The 14,879-nt window shown below is 41.1% G+C and overlaps 1 protein-coding gene across 1 annotated transcript in view; it reads left to right on the top strand.

Moving 5' to 3' along the window:
• SLC22A2 (solute carrier family 22 member 2) overlaps nucleotides 1–14,879 on the top strand; it is a 39,735-nt gene extending 24,856 nt beyond the window's left edge. Inside the window, exons 8-11 of the mRNA XM_004449795.5 lie at nucleotides 544–652; nucleotides 1,221–1,333; nucleotides 7,692–7,791; nucleotides 14,152–14,879. Of these exons, the coding sequence (XP_004449852.2) occupies nucleotides 544–652; nucleotides 1,221–1,333; nucleotides 7,692–7,791; nucleotides 14,152–14,218 (389 nt within the window). The 3' untranslated portion in view covers nucleotides 14,219–14,879. The remainder of the gene's footprint in view (nucleotides 1–543; nucleotides 653–1,220; nucleotides 1,334–7,691; nucleotides 7,792–14,151) is intronic.

The following is a 14,879-nucleotide window of genomic DNA, read 5'->3' as shown; positions in this document are numbered from 1 at the left end:
GGCAGAGACTATGGGCTTTGGGATAGAGCCCAGGGTCATAGTCTTACTCCAATTCTTCTCAGATATTATTTAGGCAGATAGTTTGACCTCTCTGCATCATTGTCCTGCAGATAAAATGAAGTAACTTGAGTAAATGCAACTGAGAAGTAATTACTCCGATCCTTTCTTTCCTTTTAAAATGCTTTCTCAATGACAAGGAACAATGGAGCTTGGTTTGAATTCTGCAGTTAACAACTATTTAAAATACACACATATTTTGCTGTTTGTTTTGGGTCGCTTCAATAGACTAAAATTTGCCTAGCCTTGGAAATAGGTATAATTCCATTATCAGTCACCACTGAGGTCTAAAGTTAAGAGGGTATTAGAATTGTGTCAAAGATTAAAACTACAGAGATGAAGAATTTGCTGCAATGACTTTTCTAGAGGAGGACTAAATTTGCTTTCATATCCCATTCTGAAAGATGTAATCTCTCCTTACACATCCCCCTCTGAAGACAAGGATTGTGTGCAGTATATATAAGAGGTGTCTTTTTTTTCCTTCAGATCTACAGTGGCTAAAAGTTACAGTTGCGTGCTTGGGTAGAATGGGAATTACAATGGCTTATGAAATGGTTTGCCTGGTCAATGCTGAATTGTACCCCACATTCATTAGGTGAGTACATTTTCTTTACATGGGGAGGACAGCTGGAACATTTGCTATTGGCTTGTACTACTACAGGTAAAGGCAGAAGGTATATTACTTTTAAAAAACACAGTGTAAGAGAAGATCACAGTTAAAGCCAGTAGCCATGCCAGACGGTTCATATCCCACACTGATAGTCTGGGGCAAAAACACAGAAACTGTGTAATGAGAACAGAAGACATTGAATTGCAAGAGTGGGAGATTACCAATTGGCTACTGCAGATAGTGATCCAGAACAACAAAAACAGGTCCAAAGAAATGGTGCAGGGAAACTAGGCGATGAAAGCTGAAGAGAAAAAGCACTCCTCTTTCCCCATGAAAAATCTTAAAGGAAATGTATGTAAACAAGTACATCAGATGAGGAATGAACTATGTAGCATATATCATACTTGTGCGCTGAAAGTAATGTGAATGCTGTTTTTTTTTTAAATTGTGGACCTTATAAAGATTTATGAAAGTATTTATTTGGGGGAGAGGTGGGAGGTACCCAGGGTGCAGTGATAAGTTTAAGAATTTAAATCCGTTCCCTGCTTTTCAGGAATCTCGGAGTCCTTGTCTGTTCCTCGATGTGTGACATTGGAGGCATTATCACGCCCTTCTTGGTGTACAGGCTCACCAACATCTGGCACGAACTTCCACTAGTGGTTTTTGGTAAGAAATCTTCGACATGTGTTTAAATGAAAATTAATTCTTTAAGGACCTCCATTTTTCTGCCTCAAAATATGCATCACAAAGGAACCACTAATATTTGAGTATGAGAACCCTCTAGGACTTCCACCCTTATGAGGTACAATGGTCAAGAGAAGAGTGATATGGAAGGACAGCTCCATGAGGCAGACCCCTAACTCTCTCTCCACTGACTTCCATCCTCCTTGGGTTTCTGTCAAAGAGCTGACTCTTTCTGTCCCTTCTACTCCCAGGTGTATGTAAGCCCTTTCTCCTGATTACTTCCCAAAAAGGGTGGTTGAGATTTTTGAAAGGGCAATTTTGAAACCCAAGGTAAGCAAACCCCCAAATGGAGAATATGCATTAGCATAATGGAGCACCTGTGTTCCCTTCCTCAAATTCCTCAGGCAATTAGATTTAAGGAATATTGGCACAGTGTTTCCCTTCTAATACTTCCTTGGGACTCACAGACAGGTAGGACTGTACCACCACTGTTTACAAGGTTACATGGACAAGTCTAATTATCAGCAAATTAAAATAAAGGGCCATACACTGTGCATGAAGACTGTAGACTCCGAGAGGGTCCTGGGACTTCCTGGGCACTTCCATTCATTCTAAGTCCATGGCCTTTTCCCACAGCTCTAGTCTACTGGGCAGATCCCCTCCTTTCTATGTGTCCCCACAGATGCTTGAGATGCGAGTGCTGTTTCCAGTTTCATGCACACAGCATTCTCTTCTCATGGCTGTCTGAACGTCTCCAACTGCTCTCATTCCAGTCTCCTTCAAGACCCTCAAGACCCACACTGAACCACTTTTAATTTGAATATGTTACACTTTCTCTCAGAAGATACAACACACACTTAATTTAGGAGAGGGAAGGAGATGGGTTTCTAGCTGCATACCAGCAGAGCACTCCCATTGTTTACCTCCAGGGCTGTGTGCTGCCCCACACATGTACCTCTGCTCATTCCCTCTCTTCTCCATCTTCTCAAGGGATTTGTGAGGGGGAAAGAAAGTTTCCACTGCTGTAGACCTGCCAACAAAATTTCCAAACCCTTGGTAGAGCTCACCCTTGAAACAGACCTCCTGAATTCCTCCACATTCCAACTTAGTAACGCCAAGATGGCCGAAGTTCATTGAAAGCAAGTTCTTTCTCCTGACGTAACCATGGGTTGGCCACAGAGTGCCTGGCACTGCCTATGTGACATGCAAGCCCCAGATCCCTTCCCCCTCAATACTGACAGAGGAGTCCTTCCCCACTGGTCCCTTTCCACCTTGGGGCAATGCCCTTTCCCACTCTCTGGACGTCTTCCTTCCAGGGAAGAGGTGGAAAACAAAAACACCGCCATCTCCACCACGCCCTTGGGTGGACAGGGGGTCATTAGTGGGTCACTGGGATATTTCTGGGTAGAGAATATATACTTCATGTTTCTCTAAGCACTGTTTAGCAAAGCAATAGAAGTTCACGTCCAGGGCATCACTGTTGACCCTTCCTCATGCGTTGCCTTCCCCTCAGAAAAGGTAAAGGACCATAACTGTATTTCAACATTTAAAATAACTTCAAGGACAGTCCTAAACTTTACTTTTGCCAGTAGTTTCATCCCCTTCTCTTACCAAACTTTCATCTGAGTGGCTAGCAGGACGCAAAATTAATCATTTTCCATTTCAACTTCTTTTCCTTTCTTTTCCACAAACAATGGTATTCTAATTGTGGTCTTGAAATAGCCATAAAACAGTAATTTAAGGAGCCTGAAAAAATCAATCATTTGAAAAATATGGGTTGAAAGAGCACTGGAAAAGTGGTAAGGAATATCCTTGTTAATTGGGCCGATCTTTGCAAATATAAAATATTCTGTGGTTGATAATTTGATTAATCTGTTGTGTTCTTCATAATTTACTCACTTTGGAGTCTCGGCTCGGATGCCAGCTGAATGCACTTATCCTTTCAATTAACCAAGTGACTCTTTAAAGATTTATGGAGATTTTGAGAAGGTGGTTATTTAGTAAGCACTTCTGTAGTTCATAACCATTCACCCAATATTGTTCTAAGCAAGTTACAAATATATTTGTTCATTTAAAGTTCATAATGCCCTGTGAGTTAGGTACTATCATCCTACTATACATATGGGGAAACCGAAGCAACAGCAAGATTGCAGAACTTCCGAAGAATATCCAACTAGTACATATAAGAGTCAGAACTGAGTCCCCGGAGAACCAGTGCTGGAGCCTGACTCTGAATACTGTGTTCTGGGATCTCTGTTTTTGCTGTTTTTTGAGGATACAAAAGTGGAGCTAATAGAGGTTATTCTCAAAGATGTAGTGCAAGGCTCTAATTCAGAATGAGAGCCTGGAGATAGGCAATGCCCATCCTCCGTCCATTTATGTAAATAGATGTTTACATAAATACGTTAAATATGTTAAACATGTTAAATAACAAATATATTTTGAGCCACTACTATGTACCAGACACAGTTTGTGTATATTAGTGATGACACCCTGCTAAGATGACAGTGAAGAGCAAAAAGGAATAAATCCTAATGGAAAAATGAAGTAAGCTAGAATATAGAGCAAAAAGACAGAGAGAAAGGAAATTTTAGAGGAAAAAAAAAAGAGCAAAAGGAGGTTCAACATTCATCTCTCGGAAAGAGGAAACAAAAAGAAGTAGGGCTTTATTTTAAAATATTAGGAGAACGTTTTCCAGAGCTAAATAAAGACAGGACTCTTCTGCTTTAAAGGGTCCATCGAATGCCAAACAGGATGGATTCAAATAAAGAGCAACTGTTAAACACATTAAGGTCAAACATAACTTTTAGGATGAAAAGAACTTCCAAAAGCTTTCCAGAAAGGAGGAAAGGAGTCACCTTTAAAAGAATAAGAATCCAACTGGTATTTCACCTCTCATCAGCCACATTGAAGGAAAAATTATTTTGAACCTAGAGTTCTACACTAACCAAACTATCCATCAAATAGGCAAAAATAAAATTTAAAAAAAAAATTCATACGTGCTAGGATTCAAAAGACGTCCTTCCTTCTCTCATTTCTCGGGGAAGTTAAAGGATACACAAAATGAAGTGGGAACCAAGCAATAGGACGTCATGGCATCCAGAAAAAGCAAATCAGATGCAGGAGAACAGATAAGAATCCTAGGATGATAGCTGGGCAACAAGCACGGCGAGTAAGGATTCCGAGCCATCCAGAAGGTCGGAGGGCTCCGGGAAAATGTAAAACTATGGGTGTAACAACTCCATTGGGTGTGTATCTGGAGGGGGACATTCCATCAATAGTGTAGCTGAGGGGCTGGACAAGTACACATTGAGGGCATCGTACTCATTCATTCAGCAAACATTTATGGAGTCACAGACTAAGTCTTAGGGATGAAGCAGTGAACTCGACCACTCCCAAAGAGCTTTCATTCTGTTGGCCCAATTAGACAGTCAGTAAGTAAACAAAACCTGTATTATAGTGGAAACTGCTATGAGAAATATTAAGGAGGAGTGACAGGGGAGGGACAGAGAGGCTATTCTATAAAATGGGTTTAGAGGAAGCCTCTTTGAAGAGCGAACCTTGAACAGATGAGGAGATTCGTAGAACAACCTTCCAGGCAGAAGGAACAGCATGGGAAAAGCCCCCAAGCATGAGCTGAGAAAGAACCAGCAAGAAGGTCAGCAGGGCTGGACTGGGTGAGCAATGCCGCAAGAGGGTGAACAGGTCCTTGAAAACGTTGTAAGCCCCACTTCTCCAACAAGAAGAAAGGCAATTAGAAACTTGGGAAAATCAACAGCTAGACAAAAAAAAATTCATGATCCACATGTAAAGGGAAATAAGTTTGGCATAGATTTTGAAGCACTGGGAGAGTATAAGAAAACTGACCCCTTTGATCCTGATAAAAAGAACATTCTCCCTTGAGTGGTCAGGCAGAGACATTTGGACTCAAAGATAGTACACTACCTGGCCCCGCAACAAAAAATATTTACATTGTCGTAGAGAAGTTTTCAAATTTTAGAACCAAATAAAGATGAACACTGAAGAAATAATGACGGTTATAGAACCAGATGAAATGCTATCATATTTGCTATTGCTCATGGAAATGGGGCAGTGGAAAGGTGGGGAGGAGAAGTAGAAAGAAGGCCAAGAGGTACAAACAGCCTTGTGTTACCCAGAGATTACACATTTTATTAAACATTCAAAAAGCTGGAAGAAGTATAAATAATATGAATATTAAGTGAGAGGGGAAGAGGGCTAGGGTTGCCTAGGTTTTTATCTTTCACAATGGAGCATCAATAGATACTGTCTTCATTTGCTAGATCAGGAAAAGGCTTTAAGTATATTATTTGAATTTAAGGAATGGCCCCAAAACAACTAAAAAGAGATTCAGGTAAGAGAGTTTGCCTTTTGGAACTGAGAGTAAGGGTGAGGGGGTTTGGGGGTTTCTATCATAAACCCAGTGAGCCTTTTGTGTTATAGTTAAAAAATAATAATTATAAATTAAATAAGATATAAAATAATGCCAAGTACACAGTAGTTTCATTTTAGGTTTAAAAATCCACTGGCAAGTTTACCAGACATGTTAATGCAAAGAGGGTGGTACAAGTCATTAATATGGAGACATATTAATAATATAGCAGACACAGAGGCGGGAAACAAAGCAAGATTATCTTCTACAGGCTGTTCAATCGTGGGTAAGTTGAGTATCCATTACCTCACTTGTAGAATGAGGATTTTAATATTTAATTCTTAGAGTTTGGGTAGGGACTGAGTCAGTACATATAAAATGCTTAGCATACATACAATATTTCATATCTGCTTGATAAACAGTAGAAAAACAGTGTGTGTTTGGTCAAAATAGCTGGTCAGAGGTCAATTATGGTCCTAGAATCAAAACTTCTTTGCGGAGCTTACTTTAGCCATGGACTGGTTGACATCAAACTCTTTAAAATGCCCAAGACCATCTTTTTTTTTTTTTAATTTTTAAATTTTTTTATTTTTTTATTTTTGTCTTTATTTTTTTATTGTTACATTAAAGAAATATGAGGTCCCCATATACCCCCCACCCCCCTCACCCCACTCCTCCCCCCATAGCAACAACCTCCTCCATCATCATGAGACATTCATTGCACTTGGTGAATACATCTCTGAGCACCGCTGCACCTCATGGTCAATGGTCCACACCATAGCCCATACTCTCCCACAGCCCACCCAGTGGGCCATGGGAGGACACACAATGTCCGGTAACTGTCCCTGCAGCACCACCCAGGACAACTCCAAGTCCCGAAAATGCCCCCACATCACATCTCTTCCCCCCACTCCCTACCCCCAGCAGCCACCATGGCCACTTTCTCCACACCAATGCCACATTTTCTTCTATTACTAATCACAATAGTTCGTGAATAGAATATCAGTAAGTCCACTCTCATCCATACTCTATTCCTCCATCCTGTGGACCTTAGAATGGTTGTGTGCTCAGATTCTTTCCAGATTTCAGAGTGAAGTTGACCAAGAAAAGCACCATGCTTACCAGAATACTGCTCGCCACCAGTCCGCTTGCTTTTGGTTTCCTTGCAGCTCACACTCCCAGCCAGGCTTGGAGTACTTGGGAAGCACTCACAGGCAAGGAAGAGCTGAGACCAGCATGAATTGTTTGGAAATCTCAAAACAATTCATATCCCACTCCCTGTGTTCTATTACAGAAATACATATGAAAATGTAACTTTGAAAGTCCATAACTTCTATGGGGATTTAAAGAAACAAAGTATTAGAGTGTTTACTATTACCTCCACCCACCCCCAGCATATGCAAAAGATGGCATCTGAAGAAAAAGGAAAAAAGAGCAATAAAATTTACTGAACCCCCGAATTTGAACTAAAAAGCTTAGCTACACTTTTTAACGCTGTTATGCAGCAATACATGGTTCACTTGCCAGTAACAATCCAAGTTTCTTACACTTTCATTACTAAGTGCTTTATCCTGGCAGGGTTATGTTCTTCCTTTTTTGACATTTAATTTTTTTCAAAGCTATTTTCTAACTCCACAGTATCTTAATATCATGGCAATGTCTTCTAGCCTAGAATAACCTTGACTTGAAATGTTAAGTATTTCACTGCCCTATAAGGAATTGTAACCCAGCGGAGTTCAGAATTGGCATAATATTCATCACGGGAAATAGAGCAGTCAGAAATGGCAAAGGAATCTGAGAATAAATACGGGGGGGAGGCGACAAACAATTTTAAAATTAGAAAAAAAATAGAAATAAGGGGAGACCTAATTATAGTACCTGCGTATCTTGGTTCTTCGGGTGGTTTGCATCTGTCTCCAGGCTGCTGATCTACCTATGTTTGGCTTTCAGCTGTGGTTGGCTTGATTGCTGGAGGGCTGGTGTTACTCCTGCCTGAGACCAAAGGAAAGGCGTTGCCTGAGACTATTGATGAAGCTGAGAACATGCAGAGGTAGGGAGTTCAAACCCCTGAACGAACTCGCCAATCGATCAATAACTCGGCAGCCTGCTGGAAAGAAAGATTAGGTTGGCTCCATACCTCCCACCATACATCAAGATTAATTCAAAATAAATCAAAGACTCAAAAGCACAAAAAAAAGAAACCATGAGATAATGAGGAAAGTATGGAAGAGTTATTTTATACCTGCATAGTAGGGAAGAGCTTTCTAAATATGACACAAAATCCGGGACCCATAGAAGAAAGGATAAATTTGCCTTTATAAAAACAAAAAATGCCATGTTGAAAAACTACTACATACTTTTTAAAAAAATTTTTATTGAAGTGTATTATTCATATATGAACATAAACAATAAGTGTATAGTAAAGATTGTGAACTTACAAAATAAACATACATAACATCACACAGGGGTCTCACACATCACCCCTCCACCAACTCTTTGCATTGGTGTGAAACATTTGTTACAAACTATGCAAGAGCATCATCAAAATATTACGACCAACTATATTCTTTATCTTACATTTGGTGTATTTTTTCCCCAACCCATACTATTTGTTTTTAATGTATTTTTGTTACAGATATTGTGGACTTACAAAACAATCATACAGATATGTAGATTTCCCATACAACTCCACACCCTGGTAGAATATTTGTTACAGATTATGAGATAATATCATTAGACTATTGCCACCAATCATGGGCCACAGCATACATTTGCATACTTTTTCCATACACCTCCATTATCAACACAGAATAGCTTGGCATTAATGCAAGAATATTATATTATTGCTGTAAACCACAGTCTATAGGTCACACCAATTGTAGTTTTCCCATGTTTCTCCATATTCCCATCACCCCACAATAGTGACGTACATCTGCTTTAGCTCACAAAAGGACTCTCTTGCATTTGTACCCTTAACCACAATTCTCAACCGCGCCTGGGTTCACTGTGTATATACTTTTTAAAAAATGACCCATATGGAGAAAATATTTACTATTCTACAAAGGGCTAACTTCCTGAATCTATAAAGAGCTCTAACAAATCCATAAGACCAACCACCCAAGAGAAACAATGGGGAAATGGCTTGAACAGATACTTCTGGTGGAACAGAAGTAAAAACAGCTTTTAATGAAACTAGGCTTAACCTCGTTGATAATAGGAAAAGTGCAAATTAACATTGCATTAATAGGCACTTTTCCTTGGCTTGTTAAAGATTCAGTTGCTTGGTAGCATAGTGTGCTAAGAAGAATGTGGAGAAACATGGTCTCACACGTTGGTGCTACGAGTACAAACTGGAAACCTCTATGAAGGGTGATTTGACAATAGCTATCAAAATTACCAAAGTCAATGTCCTTTTACCTAGCAATTCCACACTTCTAGGAATTTACATGTACAAAATGACATATAGGAGAGTGGATGTGGCTCAAGCAGTTGAGTGCCTGCTTCCCACATGGGAGGTCCTGGGTTTGGTTCCTAGTGCCTCCTAAAAAAACTATAAAACAACAAGCAAACAAATAAAAAAACCCAACTTGGGGAGCCACATGGCTCAGTGACTGAGCACCAGCTTCCCACTTACAAGGTCCTGGGTTCAGTACCTCAAAAAGAAAGAAAGAAAGAAAAAGACACGTAGAGAGTTATTCATTAAAACATTTTTTTAATGTAGCAAAAGATTGGAAACAACCTAAATGTCCATCATTTGGAGGCCACTTAAATAAACTATGACATGCCACTTAAAATAATGCAGCCATTAGAAAGAACAAGGCAGCTTATTCTTATTTCTTTCATTAATACTATACCTCCAAGATATAGTATTAATGAAAAAAAGGTAAATATATAGAAAAGTATACATTCTACCTTTTGTGTAAAATGGAGAAACAAAAGTATATATACATATTTATTTATATCTATGGAAAAATATGCAAGAAATGTATAACATGAGGTAACTGTAGAATTGAGTGGCTATGGGATAGAGGTAGGAGGGAGACTTTTCAATGCATACATACCTTTTGTATTTTCTGAATTTTGGTCTTGTGAACCTATTCAAAAAGTAAACTTAAAAAGACCTGCATAAGGCTCCTCGCGCTGCAGAGAGGTGCAGGCCCAGGCGGGGCAGAGTGACACACCAAAAAGACAATGACGCAACCAGATTAAAAAAAATACCTGCAAAAAGGGAAACCTATAAAGCACCATCCCCACAAGAATGCTCAGATGGTCTTTATTTACTTTATCCACATTCCACTTTTGCTCATTGGGCCATGAGCTATAAAGAATCGAATCCATGCTGTAAAACGTTCACATTCATCATTATTCAGTATTTGCGCAAAATGTGGCTAGAGTGAAATCACAGTGGTCTGAACTTTTTTCCCTAGAATTTGGATCTTAGAGTTGGAAGAGGTTCTGAATTCGGTCAGATTTTAACAGGACACCACAGGGCACCAAGGCCTTGAGTGTTTTACTTGGCGCACACAGTATTTTAAAAAGTGGGAATTTTCACCTAAACCGGAATTCCTGTTTTTAAAAAATCAGAAGATTTGGTAACACGGAGCTAGCATTTCCTCCCCTAGTGGTTTGCGGGAGCTGAGTGATAGCTCAGCTTTTTGATGGGCAGGCTCTCTGCAGTTATGCCACAGTCCCCACCATCCCCTATTGTCTCATGCCTCGTCCACTTATAGCATATACCTGGCCCTTGTAGACATTTGAGTATGGATGCAGATTCCAGCCCCAGGAGTTCCTTCCCTTGAAGACAGAGAGTATATCCTGTTTACTGTCATATCTCTAGAGCTGAACACAGTACGTGGCAAGCACAGGGCTGGAGGTCACCAACTATTTGTGGAATAAATGCTGAAATTATTTCTACAGCATCCCAAATTGGAACTCCTCTGGGCTTTTCCCAGCCAGCTTCAGTGTCAGGAAGGCAGTAAGCTGTGGGCCTGAAGGCCATGGGCTGTAGAGTCTGACAGTCCAGCTCTGCACTCTTCTTTCACTTCTTCAAGCCTCAGTTTCTTCATCTGTAAATGGGAACAAGAGTTCCTGCCTTGCTGGACTGTTGTGATGGTTCAATGAGATAAGGCGTATAAAGTGCTTGGCACTTAGTAAATCTTGGCTAACCACCATTATTACACATAGAAGCTTTTGTAACTCTTCTACTAAACAGAAAATATCCACCTAAAGACTACTTGCTAGAAGTAAATTTTTAAAATTTTATTTTGAAAGAAGCTCTAGATCACACAAATGTTACATTGAAAATCTAGGGGATTCCATATACATCACCCCCTCCCCTTCCCCCACTTTTCCTCATTGATAACATCTTTCATGAGTGTGGTACATTTGTTACAATTGATGAACACATAATGAAGCACTGCACTAACCATGGTCTATAGTTTACATTATGGTTTATACTTTGCCCTGCACAATTTCATAGGTTTTGACAAAATGCGTAATGGACTGTATCTGCCATTGCAATGTCATGCAGGACAATTCCAATGTCATCCCCAAAATGCCCCAAGTTACACCTATTCTTTCCTTTCCCTCCCCTCAGAACCTCTGGTGACCACCTCTTTATATAAATGTTACAAGTTCTTCCACTATTAGAATAATAATAAGTCTACTTTAGTCCATCGTTGCATTCCCCCGTTATGTGTGTTAATTTCTCAGTCTTGAGGATTTGAGGAAGGTGATGCCTGCTCTGCTTCTGATCAAGAGGGAGCTTAGATCCCATGGGGCAGATGGGTGGACCTGTCTTTTTGTAGTTGTAGATACTCATTTTGGGGGATTGGAATTATCCACCATCATCCTTTTGTTAGTTGTCCCGGGTAAATCTAATAAATTGGAGGGTAGTTGTTGGCTGCAGCTCCGCTGAAATTCAGGGTGAAACAGCATATGAACAGCTGGAAAATTTAAGTCTCTGGGACATATATTTAATGAGCATAGTGCTAATTATAGGCTCAAATAAAAGAGCCAGAAGAGCCATGTGTAGGGAAATTATAAATAAATCTAACCCCTGTTATATCAGGGAGCATATATTCCAAGTGCATTAGTCAGCCAAAGGAGTGCTGATGCAAAATACCAGAAATCGGTCGGTTTCTATAAAGGGTATTTATTTGGGGTAGGAGCTTACAGATACCAGGTCATAAACCATAAGTTACTTCCCTCACCAAAGCCTATTTTCACATGTTGGAGCAACATGGCTGCTGACGTCTGCAGGGTTCAGGCTTCCTGGGGCTGGCTTCTCTTTCCTCTGTGCGCTTACTTTCCAGGGCTCCAGCTTAAGGCTTCAGCATCAAACTCCTACATCAAAATCCCTCAACTCTGTCCTTTGCCATGCCTTTTATTTGTGAGTCCCCACCCACCAAAGGACAGGGACTCAACACCCTACTGGCACAAAAGGTTTACATAATTACTTCATCAAGTAACCTATGAATCCAATATAATCTAATATGCCCAGAGGAAAAGATCCGTTTACAAACATAATCCAATATTTCTTTTTGGAATTCATCAGTAATGTCAAGCTGCTACACCAAGGTAAGGCCCACTGATAGGCACCAATTCCTGAGATTGCCTGCTCTAGATGTCTCTAGAGCTCTCAGGAGCCCCCTTGCTAGAAATTATTTTAAAATGTGTCCTAAATTGTTTGAGATGTAGAAATGCAGCTCAGGGATCTACACAGACAACAATGTGAGAGTTTTTCAATTGTTTTCATTAGGCTGGTTCAAAATAGCCAATTTTTTTAAAGGAGGTACTGGGAATTGAACCTAAGACCTTGTACATGGGAAGCACGTGCTCAACCCCAGAGCTATACCCACTTCCCAACTAATGTATTTTAAAAGATTTTTCCTGTGGTTATTCTATGCCCATTCGATCTATAGAAAGTTTGTGAGGATTTGCCCTTTTCTTTTTCTGAATTTCGTAACCTGGTTGACCTTTCAAAGATATGAGAGAGACGCGTGTAAGGCTTGGGGAATTGCAGAAAGAAAGAATGAGAAGGTGAGAGCAGAGCTGGAGCTGGGAGAAGGGTACAGCCGCAGGGGAGGATGCAGGAGGGTGGCCTGGAGAGAGCAGGAATGGGAAGACCCTGGGACACGAGCAGGAGGTCTGCCTCCGGCAGGTGAGCCTCAAGGCTGACAGGACCCCAGGGGCCGTTCCCAGCCCCGAGGGGGAGCTCAAGAGCAGAGAAGAGCAGGACTCCCCTCTCGCGCCACCCCCACCGTCCCTTCCTAAGGCTCCAGCCCATCCGGAGTCAGACCTAGTGAGAAAAGCAGCCCTTATCGCTTTCATCTTACTTCACTTTAAAACCCCAGTTTCCTTTCCTGTAAAATTAGGATAACAATGGCTAACATTTACAAGGAGCTTGTATCTGTCATTGCATTGTCATGCAGGACAATTCCAATGTCCTGAAAATTATGACAAAATGGGTAATGGCCTGTATCCATCATTGCATGTCACGCAGGACAGTTCAGTGTCCTGAAAAGGCCGCTTGTCCCACCTCTTCGCTCTCCGGCAGAACCTCTGGTGGCCGCTGTGGAGCCAACTCTCATGGGATTCAGAGTCCATAACTTTGGCCCTCCACGTGAGCTGCCTCCGCCCTCCAAGGCTGGGTCCACGAGGGGGAAATGCAGGTGAAGTCCCCGTGCGGGGCCTGGCCTTTAGTTAGCAGGCATCAGCTACGGCTGAGGCCGAGAGCCCCCGGGAGCACAGCAGCCTCGACTGCACCCCAGTATCTGAAGTCTGAAGGATTTCAGCACCGCTGGGTAAGGTTCGAGCTTCTGCTGCCCTGCCTAGCTCAGAATGGCGTGGTCCAGAAACGGAGGCAGGACTCACCAACCCCAGGTGCAGCCCACCCTGTGGGATCACCATCAACAAGGCTCTGTCCACAGGGCAGGGCTGGGAGTAGCCAGGAGGCCAGGAGCGCCAGCACATCCTGGCATTCCTACGGACGGCGTGAACCCGGACAACTTGCCATGGGAGCGAATTCGGAGCGGAATTGTTCACCTGTCATACTGTCAAAAAGTTAATAAACAGTGGTGGAAAATAAATCTCCAAGTCCGTGAACTAATGATGCCAGTGGCTAGGTTTTGCAACTATCTTCTTTACACTGAGATCAATTTAGACTTCACCCACATTCTCTAAGGGTAAGACATGACCTAAGGAACCTATTTGGGCCAGTCCCACTTCTAGATGAGTTTTAGGAACCGCCAGGATGATTCCATCTTCTTTTTAGAGAATTGCCACTCCGAGCACATGGCAGCTCTGGTCAGGAACATAGTTTATTCCCATTGATTGTTCCTGGTACTTATTATCCACTTTATTTTCATACTTTCTTTCTCTCATCCACAATTTTGTTTTATTATTGCAGACCAAGAAAACATAAAGAAAAGGTGATTTACATCCAAGTCAAGAAATCGGACATTCCACCAAACTAAGGAGAGAGACCACCACTCCCGCGACAGCTTTGCTTTGATGACACCAAGGCCAGAAATTTCTTCACTCATCGCAAAGTTCATGCAATCTAACCTTACTTCCCTTTATACCCTGTCCTCTTAGTGTTATAGCCAAAAGGAGTCTGTTGTACTGTTGTGCACTAATGTATCTATGGGACCAAGTCCTGCCAAGCCCCTCCAGCTCCCTCTAATTCGGGCATTCCTAGGTCTCTTGTCATTGGTTTGCCAGGCTTTTTTTTTTCCACCTTTGCATTTCTTTTTATTATTATTATTCCTTTCCCTAAAATGGCAACAAACCAAAACACAAAGGGAAACTGTGGGCCAAGGAAACAGAAGAGAAAAAAAAATCCAAAAACCAATAAAATTGGGAGCAGAGAGTGTGTTTATTTAAAGAAATAAAACACGTAAAGCCATATCATATTGCCCAGAATGTATGTGAAGATCTTTAAATCCTATGTGGAGAAACTTTAAATTGTATTAGTTGTTTTCTGGATTAGGCCTTAAGGAACCAAAAATAAAACCATCAGGAATACAACTTGAAGAATCACAAAGTCCTTCTCTATTTAGACAGGATAAATGCAAACGTGATTTTTATATAAGTTATTGAGAAGAGTTCAATAAAGAGCAGGTGTTGAAGTTGGCA

The sequence above is a fragment of the Dasypus novemcinctus genome, chromosome 28 (assembly GCF_030445035.2).
Source record: "Dasypus novemcinctus isolate mDasNov1 chromosome 28, mDasNov1.1.hap2, whole genome shotgun sequence".
NCBI lineage: Eukaryota > Metazoa > Chordata > Mammalia > Cingulata > Dasypodidae > Dasypus > Dasypus novemcinctus.
Note: the sequence above shows the minus strand (reverse complement) of the source record. Positions and strands in the feature narration are given on the sequence as shown.